At 41.1% G+C, this 16,935-nt stretch overlaps 5 protein-coding genes across 6 annotated transcripts; 1 reads left to right on the top strand and 4 right to left on the bottom strand.

The window, feature by feature from the left end:
* Window positions 1-3,276: 3,276 nt before the first annotated feature.
* Window positions 3,277-4,742, bottom strand: LOC122620819 (mitochondrial dicarboxylate carrier). The gene is made up of 2 exons (XM_043798455.1): window positions 4,177-4,742; window positions 3,277-3,864 (listed from the first exon to the last, which is right to left on the bottom strand). Exons 1-2 carry the CDS (start codon window positions 4,602-4,604, stop codon window positions 3,378-3,380), a joined length of 915 nt encoding a protein of 304 aa, XP_043654390.1. The 5' UTR covers window positions 4,605-4,742; the 3' UTR covers window positions 3,277-3,377.
* A 36-nt stretch (window positions 4,743-4,778) lies between these two features.
* On the bottom strand, window positions 4,779-5,369 carry LOC122620820. Its single transcript, XM_043798456.1, has 3 exons — window positions 5,213-5,369; window positions 4,966-5,159; window positions 4,779-4,912 (listed from the first exon to the last, which is right to left on the bottom strand). The coding sequence occupies exons 1-3, from the start codon at window positions 5,268-5,270 to the stop codon at window positions 4,874-4,876; spliced, it is 291 nt and encodes a 96-aa protein (XP_043654391.1). The 5' UTR covers window positions 5,271-5,369; the 3' UTR covers window positions 4,779-4,873.
* Window positions 5,370-6,582: 1,213 nt separating this feature from the next.
* Window positions 6,583-6,948, bottom strand: LOC122621464 (metallothionein-2). Its single transcript, XM_043799319.1, has 2 exons — window positions 6,839-6,948; window positions 6,583-6,777 (listed from the first exon to the last, which is right to left on the bottom strand). Exons 1-2 carry the CDS (start codon window positions 6,861-6,863, stop codon window positions 6,671-6,673), a joined length of 132 nt encoding a protein of 43 aa, XP_043655254.1. The 5' UTR covers window positions 6,864-6,948; the 3' UTR covers window positions 6,583-6,670.
* A 1,210-nt stretch (window positions 6,949-8,158) lies between these two features.
* On the top strand, window positions 8,159-9,571 carry LOC122621080 (putative odorant receptor 92a). Its single transcript, XM_043798827.1, has 3 exons — window positions 8,159-8,973; window positions 9,096-9,294; window positions 9,359-9,571. Exons 1-3 carry the CDS (start codon window positions 8,159-8,161, stop codon window positions 9,569-9,571), a joined length of 1,227 nt encoding a protein of 408 aa, XP_043654762.1.
* Window positions 9,572-11,050: 1,479 nt separating this feature from the next.
* Window positions 11,051-16,016, bottom strand: LOC122620573 (sialin). Of its 2 annotated transcripts, none has more exons than XM_043798099.1 (6): window positions 15,865-16,016; window positions 13,845-13,926; window positions 12,975-13,278; window positions 12,126-12,666; window positions 11,636-11,912; window positions 11,051-11,563 (listed from the first exon to the last, which is right to left on the bottom strand). In XM_043798099.1, exons 2-6 carry the CDS (start codon window positions 13,901-13,903, stop codon window positions 11,236-11,238), a joined length of 1,509 nt encoding a protein of 502 aa, XP_043654034.1. In that variant the 5' UTR covers window positions 13,904-13,926; window positions 15,865-16,016; the 3' UTR covers window positions 11,051-11,235. The 2 variants fall into 2 exon arrangements, with proteins under 2 accessions (XP_043654034.1, XP_043654035.1); XM_043798100.1 differs by lacking the exon at window positions 15,865-16,016 and adding an exon at window positions 15,423-15,483.
* Between the last annotated feature and the right edge of the window lie 919 nt (window positions 16,017-16,935).

The raw sequence follows: 16,935 nt of genomic DNA, 5'->3' as shown, positions 1-16,935 counted from the left end.
GCTTTTAGGGGCATTTGCAGTTCGCAGCTTAATCGACTGATTTAGAAGTTTATTGCATTCTGGCATCGCGGGAATACGGGAAGTGGCGCCGTCCACGAAGGTATTCAAGCCTCCTCTGCGTGTTTCTTGCCGCGAACTCCACTTCATTTGTGTCTCGAACGCCGCCAGTTGGCAATATAAATGGACTTCCGTGCATTAAGCGGATAATGCCAGAACGAACGACCAGACAAAGCGCCACTTCAAATTGCGCTCAAATTTATTGGCCTGCATTTAAATGGCCGACAATTGCGAACGCCTTGCTGCGACTCCATTCAGTCATAAGTGCACTTGGAAAAATCAGAAAACATCCTGTCATACTTTAATAAAATACTTTTCCTTGAAGTTTAAATAAAACAAGCTAGTAAATTGCATATAATTACATTTATTGGTGTCAAAACTGATTTTTGGAACTTGATCTTAATTGTTGTACCGCTTATGAGAATGATGTTGGGTTTCCTTTAACTGCATTCAAGTCACTTCTACGCGGACTGCTACGCTGAATGCCGACCACAGACGTGCGGCAACTGGTAGCAGTTGTCCTTGACCATCGCATGAATAATTGCGCAGGACTCGGATTGGCCGTTGTCCTTGCGACAATGCGTACAATTAAGCAAAACCGCAAAAATCACACAAATTATGCAGCAGGCTCAGCATATTAATGGCTGCTTATTGAGACGACAACATGGAGTGTAACGAAATTTGCATTAAAACTGATTTATGCATTTGTCGCTGCGGTCGTTATTGTCGCTGTTTTGGCTCTTGTTTCGGCCTGGTTGTCCTGAATGTCCTGAATGTCCTGTTTGTCCTGCCGACTGATGATGCGCAGGCATTTGCGTACATTTTGCGCAACCCAATGACACTTTTATGATGTACTTCGGGAGGACATCAAGCCAGTGCCATAAAGTTTCAAAGTGGAATATAGCACGAACTGCGGCTAGGCCAACAACAGCTGGCTTAAAAACAAATTTTATACCTCAAGAATAATTTATCAGAAAGCCCATCTAATATTTATTAACTCAGGAAAACGTAAACTAATAATTTGTTTCTTATACAATTTTTAAAAATGTAAGAATTAATTCCTTTTAACCAAACGAAAGGTGTCTTATGCGGGAATTGAAATGTTTTACATTGTTTTAAGAAATGTCCATGTCGGCAGTGCAAATATAATCAACTAAATAATTAATCAGAAAGTTAATTTAATATTTAATAACTCAAATTGTATCGTATACAATCTTTTAAGAATTAGTTTCTTTTAACCAAATCAAAGGTGTCTTACACGGGAATTAAAATGTATTACATTGTTTTAAAAAATGGCCATGTAGGCAGTGCAAATATAAAACAAGAGAGAACGCTATAGTCGAGTTCCCCGACTATCTGATACCCGTTACTCAGCTAGTGAAAGTGCGAAGGAGTCTTCAGCACTGACAGTTTTTGGCGGTTTGTGGGCGCTAGAGTGGGCGTGGCAAAAAGTTTTTTGGCAAAGCGATAGAAATTTAGAAGACTAATACAAAAATGAAAAAATATCAAAACATTTTTCAAAAGTGTGGGCGTAGCAGCTTTGGGCGGTTTGTGGGCGCTAGAGTGGGCGTGGCAAAAAGTTTTTGGCAAATCGATAGAAATTTATAAGACTAATACAAAAATGAAAAATATCAAACATTTTTCAAAAGTGTGGCGTGGCAGTTTTGGGCGGTTTGTGGCGTTAGAGTGGGCGTGGCAACATGAATCGACAAACTTGCGCTGCGTCTATGTCTCAGGAGTCAGTATGCTTAATCTCAACTGTCTACCTTTTGTAGTTCCTGAGATCTCGACGTTCATACGGACAGACAGACGGACGGACGGACAGACGGACAGACGGACGGACAGACGGACATGGCCAGATCGACTCGGCTATTGATCCTGATCAAGAATATATATACTTTATATGGTCGGAAACGCTTCCTTCTGCCTGTTACATACTTTTCAACGAATCTAGTATACCCTTTTACTCTACGAGTAACGGGTATAAAAATATATCGTTTCTTATATATTTTTTTAAAACGTAAGAATTTATTTCTACCAACAAATCCAAAGATGTCTTGAATGGAAATTTAATTTATGTGCCAAAAACCGTTTTACATTGTCTTAAAAAGGTCAAAGCCGGCAATGAAGTTATAAATATTCTCGATCATTTTTTTATGCAACTCATGTGATGGTTCACTTTTGATGCCTTTTCATTTTTTAAATGTTTCATGTTTCAAAGCAATTAATCCACTACACTTAAAGTATTTAATTTACAATTTCGCAATCGTTTCGGAGCAGGAGAAATTCCGATTAAATTCAATTTTTCCAACACCATTTGTGCTTTAATATGTGCGCTTACGTATGTATTAACAGCTAGGTACCGGTGAAATGAAATTCTTTCAATAATTATTATTTATTTTTATTTCCGCGGCCAACCACATGTGCCACTTAAATCCGAAAAGGTTTGGAACACAATAAATGTTTAATGTTTCCAAAATGTAATAAACTGTGTAGCTACTGACTGAAAGAGCTAAAAAGTATCTCACATTTTGGCCAGAACTTAAATGCTGTCCGGGACACTGAAAGCGCTTTAGCTATCATCAATATTGCATGTGCGATGGCATCGATAAGAGCAGAATGACATTCACCTTGAGTCCTGTCCGGCACACGAGGCGTATGATTGTTTTCCCATGTCAATACATCGTGTCTCCAAACTGGCTTTCCTTTCGCTTTTCCCATTTACACTCGGTAGCTGGTCTAATTCCCCATTTCTCGTGTAGCTTGTTAATGGCTTTAATGCGATTACAGGACATCAGCTCTGTTCGAGCGCATTATGACTTCCTTGCTGAAATGGCGGTTCCACTGGCACACGGCAGCTTCATTAGCCTTAAAGGCCATTAAAGCATTCATCTGGGTAATGGAGTACCTCACCTCATAAAGCAGACTTTCAGAAGACCAGCTCAAACAAAACGGGACCAAAATAAAAAGAAGTGAGTCGTGAAAGCGAAAATAAAAAGCTGGGAAAAGCCCCGACCAAAGAAAACACAAATTGCAAATTCGAGATTTAATTTCGTTAGCAAACAAAGAACACGCCAGTGTATTTACTCACAGTACTTCTGGAGATTTTCGGCACGACATAAACTGATTTGTTTTCAATAGGCGCTTACGTAAAAGGGCAATTTGTAAGATTCCAAAATAAATTTAAAGAAATCATAAACAAATAAAGTAAAGCCATGATTAAAATAAATGTACTTTATTTTCTGACATGCAATGTCAGACAATGCTATAAATGGTCATGTAATATGAAAGCTAGAGATTTTGAAAATAACACAAAAGGATTAGTCATCAACATCATCATATCGATTATATGGACCTGTCTGTTTTGGTTCTGGGAGATATCCAAAGTGAGTCCTTAGGTACTCTAGGCCCACGAATAATAATACCGTGTGTGGCAATAGTCGACACAAAGAGGGAACGTATCCCTTAAAGAAAGCCAGAGGTCCCTCCTTTGAAGTCTGTACAAACACATCCCCCAAACCAGAATACTCGCCAGGTGCTGCATTCATCCGACGTGTCTTCACCACGTCGATGGGCTGCGTCAAGGTGGTGGCCACCACGGACGAAATCATCGATGCTACGATGTAGGTGCCCATATTCTCGGGCATTCCCAATTTGATTATTTGGGACTTGCTCTGCTCGTAGAACGCAATCTGTCCTACGGTCATAAAAGCTCCCCGGAGCGCGATCATCGAGGAGCCATTGAAGAGATTTTTCCATCCCTCTTCACGGGTGATGCGCACCAGTCCGTCTATAGCGTGTTTGTAGCTGCAGAGAAAAAAGTGCTACCTTTTCAATGGACTGTAAGCGTATTGTGTGATTTTGATTTCCAACAGAGTTCGAACCATATTTTTTCAACTTATTGATAAAAATAGGGAAAATCAAGAATTAAACGAATCTAGTACATCCTTTTAGTCTACGAGTTTTACTCTACGTGAAACAGAAGGAAGAGCGGACAGACGGAGGGACAACATGCCAATCGGAATATTTTGTAGGTTCGGAATCCACAAGTTAGGAATATAAAAATGTTTCCTAACGATAGTCTTAAATGAAATGAAGTGAATAAATTATAAGTCTTACTTGCGCCTCTTCTCTGGTGGCAACTTGACATCGTTCTGCAGGCGGACGTTGATCAGATCTGCAGGAGCGCCCACAAAGCCACCAATTCCTCCGGCAATCGCAGCCAGAAGTGTTTTGCCGCCCATTGTGCTGGTGTCCATAGCTCCAGAGCCCACCGAATAAATGCCGAAACGGGCCAACGTGTACGTGTATTGGCGCAGCATCGAGGCCGAGATGCCATTGTACATGGCCAGGACACCCTGTTCCTTGACAATCTTGCGAGTGGTCTGGACCACCGAAAGCTTCACCGCCTGAGTCTGGATGAGCACCTTGATCAGATCGATCGGATGTGTCACCATGGCAGCCATGGAGCTCGCCAGGCCTCCAAAGTACCAGCGGGCAATGCGCCGCTGGTTGTAGGACATCAATCCTCCCCTTCTGATCGACATCTTGTGTTTTTTATTTGCTAACTTGTTACCCTAAATTTAAGACTCCGGATTCACTTGTGTGTTGTTCGTAAAATGTGAGGATAATGTATATGCCAGTGTGAGGTCGATCTAAAAGCAGACGAGTTTAAAGGCAAGGAAAGTATGATTGGTGTTAAAGAAATAGAAAACTGTAAATAATGGGCCACGATTTTTAATTTTCCAATATAAGGACACACAAATTTGGAATTTACACTCGAATCATAGTGCAACACACTAAGCAAATGAAGTATTTAAATGTAGTAGAAATTTGGTCGGCCCTTCGATAGATCCTGCAACAACCAATTACCATAATATTTTATTACATATGTTTTACTTTACTCACTCCTAATCTGTACAGCATCGGAATTCCTACAAGAGCTCCACCAACAAGTATATAGTCCATTAGACGTTGTTTGACCACTTCGTTAACAGAATTCAGATAGAGGTATAAAGGAACAGCCAAGGCCATCAAGCAAACATTTATTAGAATCGCCATTAATATCATCCAAACAGCTCGGAAAGGCTTATCCTTTTTATCTGGAATCAGTCTCCTAGGACTAAACGCATTGTTTGTGGATCTACTTCCTCACCTGTCTCAACTAAGTTGGTCGAGTCTTCTTGCCCATTTTCTACGATCCCGAGCTCCATTTAAAAACTTTTTGTCAAGTTCCTGATCCGTTTGGGCAAGTACAACAGTATTTTCCTTATATGGGACTCAATGAAAGGCAACTTTGACACAAAGTGCAAGGATATATCATTTTATTAATAATAATAATTTAAGCAGCTAATAGGTCAACAGATGTCAAGGGAGTAATTTATGTTCATTATGAAATCTTTCATTGCTAATTTTAAAAATGGCAAACAAAATATTTTTTTTTTATTTTTCCGTGCAGTATAAGCTTCAGCTAGTCACTTTGCAAGAGCGTTTTCTTGTCACATTACTTACACCTGATTTGCCAAAAGACTGCTACTCACTTCCGGCAGGGAACAACGCAAAATAAAACAAAACAAAACAAAACAAAACGACCTAAGCACGCAACAAAGGTCTTTGAGAAACGCCTCAATCACGCACCTCTGATTATGCTAATGGATCTGAACCACTCAGCAGTGGTTCATAAATATTTTGACAGCTCAAGCACCGGAAACGGACGTTTGAAATTGTCCACAAGTGCCTGTATTTTAATTGGTCATTTGTGTTTGACAGCTGGAAACTCAGGCCTAGCCACTCGAATGGAAAGCTCGACCGCTCTTCAAACAAAAGTGTGTGCAATGGGTAGCAGTAGAATGGCATTTCAATAAATAAAACGGGGCCAGAAACAGAAAGTTATTATTTGTCCGATACGAAACGCATCAATTCCATTGGCAGACCAATAAACTCAACATAACGCTGTAGGAATTTGCTGCCACTATAGGGGATAGATATTTTTGGAAAATGCAATAAAGTCGGCACAACATTTTTGAGAAATTGCCTAAAAAGCTGAATACATTTTATATCTAAAACAAAGTGGGATGGTTATATTTCTATGAAATTTCGGCCATTGGCATATTGACAGAGTTCAGTCGCAGATTAAAGCGGCTAAATAATTTGGTTTCAGTTCGATGGCCACGCAAATTGAATGTTATTTCGATTTATGTTCCGTTTGGACACAATTCAACGGACTTTCCGTGAGTTTCCTACCAAAATCACGGCTGATGGATTGGATTTTAATTCCGGTGCAGATGTCCGCGAACATACAAATATTTGCAATCTCGCCCAAATTGTCGCATTGCGTTTGTTTATTTTTCATGTAATTCTATTTTGCGGTTTGCTTAACTGAAATGCAGGCTCACGTTTATTATTTTACCATAATTGGTTTTAGCTGCCAAATGCCGAAAATATAATTATCGCATGGTGAGATGACTGACCTACCCGACCGCCCACTAACCAAAAGTTAACGCCAGAAACTTTTAAATGCCCAAAATCTTTACAAACTTTATTTATGGCGGCCAACTCGTTGGGAGTTAGGCCCCAGCTTAAAAGTTAAATAGTTAGTTATATTGTTGGCCGTTTAATTGTTGCTGCAGCACTGGTCCTTGGGCCCATTCTTGCAAACGCACTGGCACTCCTTGTTGCAGGCGCAGTTGTCCCCGCACTTTTGGGCCGAGCACTGGCAGTCTGTCGAGGAATCGAGAACGATTGTCAATTATACAGCTGGCTGCTGCCTTGTAGCACTTACTTGTTCCACAACCCTTGCAAACCATCTTGTTGGTATCTATTTCCCGACTTTCACTTGGCAAAGGCAAACTGAAATTTACTTGATTGCTTGTTGCTTGGCTTTTCAACTGATGACCCAGTCCGGCAACTACCCCTCTTTTATACCCACTTCGATTGCCTCGAACTCAAACGAGTGCAAAATTGCACAAATCCAAAACAAATTTGTTTGTTTGACCCAACTTATCACGTCGTGTGCAAGCCTGGGGCGAGTGCTTCGCAATTTATCAGACGATAGGCCAGGCAATTCTTTCTGCGCACGCGATTGCTCGCCAACTCGCTGCACACGACCTTCTCATCAGCTTATCAGCTGCCCACGTTGCGTATACGCCGCGTATCGTGACTCAGCAGACAGCCCAGAAGCACACAATAAAAAGCGTGAAAAGAGCAGGCAGCTACGCAGCGGGGTTTTTCACAATAAATAAAAGAGTTCCCTATAGTAAGGAAAATTGAAATGCTCATATTGGATGCAGGAACGGTTTACGACTAACGTAAACGTAAATGCCATGAAAATATAACAGGTGGAAAGTTAACTAAAAATTAATCGAGGAAAGAAACTTGCTGCAAATTAGGCAAAAACGAAAAGCTTTGCGGGAGCTACGAAAACAGTTAATTACACGAAAAACAAAAACACGGAAAATCCTTATCATATTTTTTATGTAATAAAAAAATGGTCTTCAAGCACAAATACACATTAATAGGCATGATTTTTGCAAAGGAAAATAGGCATTTTGCAATTATTAAATTGTAAGCTTTTGCAAGAAAGAGTCTAGTCGGTTCGGCTAGTGATCCTGAATATACAAACTATGTAGGGTAGGATACGCCTCTTTCTTTCTATTACATACTTTACTTAAACTTTTACATGTATACCCGTATACCTAACAAGTGTCGTCAAACTGGGAAACTACATCAGAGCATTATAAATTTGTTACCCCAACAACCATTCTTGTGTAACTACAATGTTAGGAGAAAATATATATTTCACATCAAACATAGCCAGTCAACCAGCACCTTTCAGCTCCTTTCCCCAAATACCATAGATATCCTCTCTTTCCCAACATGTCTTTCAATTTTTCACCGTGTAGTCGTGGGAATATTTCTATAGCTCAGTTCCTAGAGCTTAATATTTTAGCAAGTCGATGTTGGCAGGTGTGCTGTTACCCCAAATTCAATTAAGTAATTATGAGGTCAGCGAAGGCTGTCTCATGCGAATTTAATAGGACAGCTTTGATGAGAACTATATAAGTCTAAAACCAATTGTGTCGGGCGATCAAACCGCTGAATCATGCTGTTCCGCAAACGTAAACCTAAAAGTGACAATGAAGTCATCACCTTCGACGAACTTACCCGGTTTCCGATCACTTTCTACAAGACCATCGGCGAGGATCTGTACTCCGACAGGGATCCGAACGTGATAAGGCGTTACCTGCTAAGGTTTTATCTGGTGCTTGGGTTCCTCAACTTCAATGCCTATGTAGTGGGGGAAATCGCGTACTTCATAGTCCACATCATGTCGACGACTACTCTCTTGGAGGCCACTGCAGTGGCACCTTGCATTGGCTTCAGCTTCATGGCCGACTTTAAGCAGTTCGGACTGACAGTGAATAGAAAACGATTGGTCAGGTTGCTGGATGATCTGAAGGAGATCTTTCCCCTAGATGTAGAGGTGCAGCGAAAGTATAACGTATCGTTCTACAGGACACACATGAACAGGGTCATGACCCTGTTCACCATCCTCTGCATGACCTACACCTCGTCATTTAGCTTTTATCCAGCCATCAAGTCGACCATTAAGTACTACCTCATGGGCTCGGAGATTTTTGAGCGCAACTACGGATTCCACATTTTGTTTCCCTACGATGCGGAAACGGATCTGACGGTCTACTGGTTTTCCTACTGGGGATTGGCTCATTGTGCCTATGTGGCCGGAGTTTCCTACGTCTGCGTGGATCTCGTGCTGATCGCAACCATAACCCAGCTGACCATGCACTTTAACTTTATTGCGAATGATTTGGAGGCCTACGAAGGGGGCGATCATACGGATGAAGAAAATATAAAATACCTCCAAGACTTGGTGGTCTATCATGCCAGGGCGCTGGAGTAAGTACACGGTTATATACGATATAACCTCTATATCTCAATTTAACCTAATTTGGATTACAGAGTTAGCTACATCGATTTTACTAGCACTTACTCACATATTTTCTTATTATATATTTCAGCCTTAGCGAGGAGGTTAACAACATATTTAGCTTCCTGATCCTCTGGAACTTTATTGCCGCCTCGCTGGTCATTTGCTTCGCTGGCTTTCAGATAACAGCCTCCAATGTGGAGGACATTGTGCTGTACTTCATATTTTTCTCGGCCTCGCTGGTTCAAGTTTTTGTGGTCTGCTACTATGGCGATGAAATGATATCTTCAGTGAGTGCAATTTATTTCTGGCATTAATATGCACATTTTCAAATTAACAAAAAATACATTTTAGAGCTCTCGCATTGGCCATTCCGCCTTCAATCAGAACTGGTTGCCGTGCAGCACCAAATACAAACGCATCCTGCAATTTATTATCGCGCGCAGCCAGAAGCCCGCCTCTATAAGACCGCCCACCTTTCCACCAATATCATTTAATACCTTTATGAAGGTAATCAGCATGTCGTATCAGTTTTTTGCACTGCTCCGCACCACGTATTATGGTTAAAGGAAGATTACAAACATATATACATACATCGCCATATTTATAGCAGCCCACTACTCATTCTAATAACATTGAGGAAGTTTGACAAGTTATATGATTCACCGAATATAAAAAATACATATTTGCAAAAAAATGTATTGAATTCGTTTGGAATGCAACTACTTACGTACATACAAATACTATAACTTAAACGTTTTTAAAGTTCATCTTGTGATCTTTAAAAAAAATCGGAGCAAGTTGAATTAATGAATTGAAAAAACTCGAACAAATTTAATGAACAAAATAAAACAAAATATTAAATTGTCTTTAAAAAGTTATGTTAAGACCTAACAGAAGTTATTGTAGGTAACATTGATTAATTAATACATGCTTTTGGGCTGTAACATAAAGTCCCCATCAGAGAACTGCAGCAAGCCACCGGCACCCTAAGTGCACCCGGTAAACACCGGGTATTTCAGCACCGGGTGTTTGTAGACACTCTATTTTCAGCAAAGACAAACACCCGGGTGTTTTGCCACCCGGGTGTCTTTTGCTACTTGCACAAAAACACCCGGGTGTCTGCAGTGCAACAAAACTTAGGGTGAGTGACGCGCAAGCAACGATCGGCCGCAGGTACTTTTCTGTATGCATAAAATTTGTATGGGTGGAAGCGAGATGGTCTCAGAAATGAAGGGTGAAAGGGAACACCCAAGAAAAAGGTCGGGCACATGTTTTTGCGTTTTGATGTATCTAATGTCTTAACAAAAAACAATCTTATATATTATTTAATATAATTGGATCTATTATTAACACTATTCTATTTATATTTTTTTCGCTTGTTTTTTTTATTATACAATTTTATTTATTATAAAATTTTTTTGTTATTATTTTAAAATTATACATTTATAAAGTTAAATATGGGAAGCCGATATTAAAAATTTTAACAAAGCAAATAATATAATATATAAAAAAGGAAAGTGTTTTTCGTGTTGTTAAAATTTCTGTAAAAAGAATGCAAAAAAAGGAGGCTATCTTCAGATTTTGGGCATAATATATTTCGTTTTCAGGAATTATGCTACCACAGGCACTCGAGTGTCTACCAGACACCGGGTGTTTGGCGAGACACCCGGGTGTTTCCGAGAAATAAATGAGTGTTTTTGCCACTCATCCTTTTTGGCACTTGCCTTTTTCTGCCTGTTTGCCTTCTCTACCCTTCGTTCTGAGTGGCGAGTGTGATCGGTACCCGCTACCTAGAGTGCCGCATTGATTCGGGTGCGCACACACCACGGTGCCTGCAGACACCCGAATATTTTGAGCGGGTGTTTGCAAGTACCCGCCGTGACCGGTGTGAGTGGCACCCGACACCCAAATTTGTTGAGTGTGATTAAGGTGGCAAAAAATGCCACCCTTGCAGTTCTCTGGTCCCCATTAGGAGACCATTAATGTTTCCGCTGCAGAATACTTTGCATACTTTGCGGATCAGGCATAAAAAACGACCTGAAATACTTGTAAATAAAATGCCTTGTTTATTCGCAAAAACACTCGCAGCGAGTGTCGGGAGAGACTAAATGGATTAACATACATAAATATAGACACAATGGTGCGCATATCGCTAGCATCACAAAAACGTAACAACGACAAATACTAGGGCACAAAATTCATGATGTGATGAAGCCGAACTAAATGGCTTAGTCCTTCAATTCGGCGCCACTGTTAACAAACCCGGCAGTTTGGGTCAACTGCAGTTGGGCCTTTTCCTCCGCCTCCTGGGCCTTCTGCTCGGGCGTCTTGGCCCATTCCTGCAGATCACCGGAGCAGTAGAACCAGTAGATGACGCAGCCGACGAGGTAAATGCCCGCCGAAATGAAGAAGATAATGCGCCATTCGTCGCTAGTCTGGTTGGTGACCACGTAACCCGTCAGCAGCGGACTCACGATGCCCGGAATGGTGGCGAATGTGTTGCCAATGCCCATTAGTACACTGGCGTGCTGGGGCGCAATGTCGAGGTGATTAACGCTATAAATTAAGCACGGGACTCAGTACCAGATATAGGAGGGATACTCCCCTTTGGCCAAAATAAAAACTCACGCGAATCCAGACCAGGCGAAGGCACCCAAGCCCACGGCAATGGTCAGACTCACCACCGACCACGTGGGATCCAGCAAGTAGGCCGTCAGCATCATGAACACCGTCTGGGCCAGGAAGGCTCCGCAGTTGAAGTTGCGCCTCACCTGGGTGGTCGTCCAAATGCCCTTCACCTGCAGCCAATCAGCCAAATAGCCGGACACGGCCAGCAGGATGCCCATGGCCAGGTATGGCACAGCCGAAAGAATGCCGGTTTTGCCAAGGTCGAAGTTAAGGGTGTCTGAAATGGCGAGGAATGGAAAATGAGTACACTTTTACTTAACGTTTAGCTCTGCAAGAGACTTAAGTTCTATAGCTATGTAAGTCCTCCTTCTTAAGCTGAAGCTTTCTAAATTATTTACTTATTTTAAAATTCGCAAAATATTTGAAAGCATATTTATTGAAAAAGCTACAATTACAACAAATTTGTGGGCTGTTTTCCCAAATAACTCACCTCTGAGGAAGCTGGGCAGCTGGGTGAGCAGGGTATAGAAGCCCCAGTTCTCGGAGAAGTGCGAGGCCATGATGGCATAAAATGGCATGGACCTGAAGATGGCCCTCCAGGGGTGCTTGATATGCTTAGAGCCCACATACCCAATGGTCTTCTGGATGTATTCGCACTCTTCCTTCGAGCAGAAGCGATCCTGCTCGGGTCCAGCCCGGACGAAGGTAAGCCAAGTGATGTACCAGATCACGCCGATGGTGCCGAATACGTAGAACACGCTCTCCCAGCCGTATTTGGTGGCCAGAAATCCGGAGCACGGCATCGCCACCACAGTTCCCGCATAGTTGCCCGCAAATGCTATCGAGGCCATTCGGGATCGTTCCAAAGGCGGAGACCAGCGGGCCCACACCGCGTGGATTCCGGGGAAGGTGACGCCCTCGAAGAAGCCCTCGATGATGCGGACGGCCAGGAACATCTCCAAGCTGTGCGCGGCAGCCAACGGAGTGAGCAGCGTCAGAATGGCTGTGCTTCCGATTCCAGTTCCAAATACCTAAAGTTTAGTTCGATTTTGAAAACATTTAAATATATTTGAACAGCTTTAAATAAAGCTTATAAATTTTATTATTTATCTTAGCATGAAGACTAAAAAATGTCAAAAAAAAAAGATTTTCTTCTTTAAGCTTGAGTTCAATTCGTAATCAAATGCATATCAACAATAAATGTTTGTTATGTACACTATATTTCGAAACTGCTTAACCGCAAACCAGTTTCGCTTCAAATGTAAATATACCAGACGAATTTGTCTCTTTTCAAATATCTGTAATTATCCGTAATTTATAAATGCTATCATGAACTCACAATATTGCCACCGATTTTGGTGCCGATGTAGCCTCCGAGGAACTGGGTCAGGATGTAGCCGTAGAAGAAGGAGCTAAGGATCAAGCCCTTCTGCTTGGAGTCCCAGGGAAAGTCCTGCTGGTAGGACACGTTTCCATCGGCATCGAAGACCGTGCGATTCTCGGTCATGGCCACAATGGCCACCGAAAGGTTCACCCGCAGTGAGTAGACATTGAAGAATCCGAAGAAAGCCAGTAGCACCACAATGTAGCGCTGTTTACGCCAAAATCGCCAGGTGAGTGGTTCACTCTCCGTGATTTCATTACTGAATAAAAGGTGTATAAGAAAATTGGTATTGTTATCATGGTTCTTCTTATATTAATTATCAAACGGTGGCCAATGGCCATACAAATGGGGAGCCGACGGGTTACTTTCCCTTTCGGTTAACAATCTTTTGCTGCAGGCGGTTCGCTTAACCTTGTTGTTGTTTTATGTCTAGCCATGAAACCCGTTTTGAAGTTGTTTTTACTCAACCCATAATGCTCCAGGGCCTGCCAAAGTCAATTTATTATACAAACGGTTGTGTTTGCAGACTTATGCAAAAGAGGAACATTATTTATTGTTAGAAAAACTTATCAAACACCAAGACAAATAATATTCTTTTGCATCTTTCGTTTATTTACCATCTCGGTCCCATTACACCCATATTCTTCAAGTTGGAATATAATATTAAAAGTCACGTGTATAGCCCCTATTCTAAAATTACATAGAACATTGTATTTTAAAACTTGTTTATCATACACTTTTCTGATATATCGACTGGTATTTCTTAGGCGCAAGCTATGCGGAACCACTTAGAACCACCCACATGACCTTGCAGAAACTACTCACTTGTTGTGGTGCACCTGCTCCAGGTGCTTGCCGTTCTTCGGAGACTCCAGGTCGGTCATTGTGCCAGCCGATCGACGTGAGCCTGAAATACGTTCAATTTGTTTATGCAATGCGGCAATTGTGGGGCCCGGCAACTCGTGTGCGTGCTGGCGATTCATTAAACTCGAATTGAAGATGATTGGCCCAACACGAGTGCAGTCCAACAAATAATGAGCTCCCCCACACACAAAAGCGTGTTATAATTCCGCGATTTGTTAGATCTCGAATAGCACCCGACTACAAGCGCTTACTCGTATATATTTAGAACCGGGCATCTGTTGCGTGCCGGTTGCCGTAATTGTCATTGACACTGAGCGAAGAGCAAACATTTTGCTAAGCAATTTGTGGGCCACTAATGCGGAAACATAATACGCCAAAGATGCCAGCTCTGAGATGAGAATAGAAGTCTGACCTAGGCATCCGCCACGGGAACGCATCTTAACTCAATTATCCATTTAGTCGATTAAGCAAATGGTTCGCCAATTGTGGCACGCGAAATCCCGCACACCTCACACTCTCACTCTCACTGTGGATGCCATAATCTAATAATTGTGGCGTAAGTGAGCCACGTCTGGTCGACTTAATTCGCCTTGATTTGCAAATTGCAGGAATTTTCGGCACTATTCAACACGCGCTGCTTTTGAATGTCATTTCAAATTGAAGCAATTGCACACGCACGTGTTGAAAGCGGGTTCTCTGCGCTCATGTGAAAGTACTTGGTTTTTCTCTGAAAAAGATTCCCTACTCTTCTCCATATAACGAACAGAGACAACATGGCATAAAGTACACAAAGTAACTGTGTGGAACAAAATAAAGTATATTGGAGTTATATTCTATAACTGGTTGTCCTCAGAATGAAAGCATCAAAAATAAACAGCAATTTTATACAGCTGTATCATGAATATTGTTAAATGAAAGTCCATTTTCTAAGTGTACAAGCTCTTGTAGATACCAAAATATATGCTAACACGCTGCTTATCATTATATGTTTATGACAACTACCGTGCAATAATCTGTTATAAAAAAATGGAAAGTCCTTAAAACTTTTCCATGCTATCAAATATTTCCACAAGTAACGTAATTAAACAGTTCGCTGGTCGGGGTTAAAACCCTAATTGATATTTAATGAATTTATTTCTAATGGCTACAGTTTCAACTTTGTTTATGCTTCTAGATTAGTGATCATAAAGTGATATATATAGTCAGCTCTTGGTCTTTTATTACCACATGGTTATCTTTAGCGATTTTTTTTTTATTTTGGACGCAGAATAACAAGAAACCCGCTGAGATTTTTGTTTTATAGAGTGCCCATTCGGATACCATAAATTCCCGCCTGAGCTGATAAGTTTTCCTTTCGACATCCCCAACAGAAAATAAGCCTCTAAAAAGTAGCAGCTTGGCAAAAAATACCTTCTTGTTTCCAGAAAAAAAAGGCAACTAGAAAAAAAAGGAATTCTAATTTCCTTAACACTTATTCAGTTATATGACATACTGGGCCAATAGAAAGAAAATTTGTGGGAAAATTTAAATTTAACTTACGTAGAATGAGACACACGAAAATATCTATGTATGTACTTTACTACACTGTATGCTACTGTACTGATCAAGAATATATACTTTTTATGGTCGCAAAAATCTCCTTCACTGCAAGCTTTTGACTGAAGTCAATATACCCCCTGCATGGGTATACAAATATATTGTACACAGTCCTAACTTGTAAAAGTTCTGACACATGACCAATGATTTAATTTAGTATTCAACACCCTCTCAAAAACACCTGTTATTTAGAAGAAACAGTTGTTAACCCATGCAAAAATGCGGCAAAATGCCTTAAATTAAAACCTAATCGAAGGCAGTTGAGCAAACAGTTGGTTTAACAAACACCAGCACAAAAACACTTTTCTAAAAGTGAAGACACTTTTTTTACTGCGGCACAAACTTTTTGCAATATAAAAGACGGAGAGTTAAGCTCAAAACGCACCAATGAAAGTTGAAACTTGAAAAGCGCGCTTCCTATAACTTATAACTGGAATCCGAACTGCTTGCTCTGGTCTCAGACGATCCGTTCGACGAACAGCACTGCTTGCAGGTGGGCGGGCAGGTGTGAAGTCGCCGATGGCTGGCAGCGGACTGAAACATCCAGCCGCTTTCGATTTATCAGCTCAACTCGCCTCCGCCACCGGCACCGGCTCGGCATCGGCAGCTCGATCCAATCAGCTGAGTTTTTCGGGAGCGGGAGCGGGAGCGGGAGCTGGGCAAGCTGGGGGAGCTGGAGGAGCTGGGGGATCTGGGATTTCCATACCGCTCATATCGTGCATCTCTCGTGCGTCGCCCAAGCCAACTTCAATTGAGGCACTGGCACTGCCAGGTAATAAAGAGCTAAATCCGAAGCTAAATCGAGAGAAAGAGGCAGGAACCTTGACGTGATTAGACCGCCAGCACGCTGATAGTGATCGGCATAAAGCTTATCGTTACGCGGAATATGTGGCGCTTGTAAAGATAAATTCTTTCGGCGATTTCGGCGTGCAGGGAGCAATACGCAGATGGCGTTTTGCTGCTTAATTGAATCTGCCAGATTTGCCAAATTTACCAATTTAGCTACTACAAGGGAAACAAGTGAAAAAAGAATCATACTATATATAGAATATACGGAATATGCGCGTACATAAAATCTGCCATCTATATAATTTAAGTATCAGTATCTATTGGCTTACACAGCCTTTTTAGCCTGAATTAATATATTGGATATTGATAGTAAACATCGGAATTAATTGGACCGTTTTACTTTATATAGTTGTTAAGAATATTGTATGTCCTGAGAGAGCAATTATATAAATATAAGTATTTTATGTTGACGCGTTTTTTAATCTTAGAAACAAGCTTTTAATAATGTTTCCAATTTACATATTTATGTATGTATATATCAAATAAAAGATTTCTACAGTTTTGAACTGTTCTCCAATAAATAAGGCATACGAATTAAACACAGTTTTTCTAAAAATTCTGTTTGTCTTCCAAATTAGTCAACCATGTCTAAAAAAAAGGTTATACA

The sequence above is a fragment of the Drosophila teissieri genome, chromosome 3R (genome assembly GCF_016746235.2).
Source record: "Drosophila teissieri strain GT53w chromosome 3R, Prin_Dtei_1.1, whole genome shotgun sequence".
In the NCBI taxonomy this organism is placed as follows: domain Eukaryota; kingdom Metazoa; phylum Arthropoda; class Insecta; order Diptera; family Drosophilidae; genus Drosophila; species Drosophila teissieri.
This window is presented reverse-complemented; position numbering and strand designations above follow the sequence as displayed.

Bases quoted from the DNA above. Each gene is read 5' to 3' on its own strand.
- LOC122621080 (XM_043798827.1), top strand. From the start codon at position 8,159: ATGCTGTTCCGCAAACGTAAACCTAAAAGTGACAATGAAGTCATCACC. The intron at 8,974-9,095 runs GTAAGTACACGG...TATATATTTCAG, and splicing joins TATCATGCCAGGGCGCTGGA to CCTTAGCGAGGAGGTTAACA. The intron at 9,295-9,358 runs GTGAGTGCAATT...AATACATTTTAG, and splicing joins GCGATGAAATGATATCTTCA to AGCTCTCGCATTGGCCATTC.
- LOC122620573 (XM_043798099.1), bottom strand. From the start codon at position 13,903: ATGACCGACCTGGAGTCTCCGAAGAACGGCAAGCACCTGGAGCAGGTG. The intron at 13,279-13,844 runs GTGAGTAGTTTC...CCTTTTATTCAG, and splicing joins GAGCAGGTGCACCACAACAA to TAATGAAATCACGGAGAGTG. The intron at 12,667-12,974 runs GTGAGTTCATGA...ACTAAACTTTAG, and splicing joins CCAAAATCGGTGGCAATATT to GTATTTGGAACTGGAATCGG.
- LOC122620819 (XM_043798455.1), bottom strand. From the start codon at position 4,604: ATGTCGATCAGAAGGGGAGGATTGATGTCCTACAACCAGCGGCGCATT. The intron at 3,865-4,176 runs GTAAGACTTATA...TTTTCTCTGCAG, and splicing joins CCACCAGAGAAGAGGCGCAA to CTACAAACACGCTATAGACG.
- LOC122621464 (XM_043799319.1), bottom strand. From the start codon at position 6,863: ATGGTTTGCAAGGGTTGTGGAACAA. The intron at 6,778-6,838 runs GTAAGTGCTACA...ATTCCTCGACAG, and splicing joins TTGCAAGGGTTGTGGAACAA to ACTGCCAGTGCTCGGCCCAA.
- LOC122620820 (XM_043798456.1), bottom strand. From the start codon at position 5,270: ATGGAGCTCGGGATCGTAGAAAATGGGCAAGAAGACTCGACCAACTTA. The intron at 5,160-5,212 runs GTGAGGAAGTAG...GACTGATTCCAG, and splicing joins GACCAACTTAGTTGAGACAG to ATAAAAAGGATAAGCCTTTC. The intron at 4,913-4,965 runs GTGAGTAAAGTA...TGGTTGTTGCAG, and splicing joins CGATGCTGTACAGATTAGGA to GATCTATCGAAGGGCCGACC.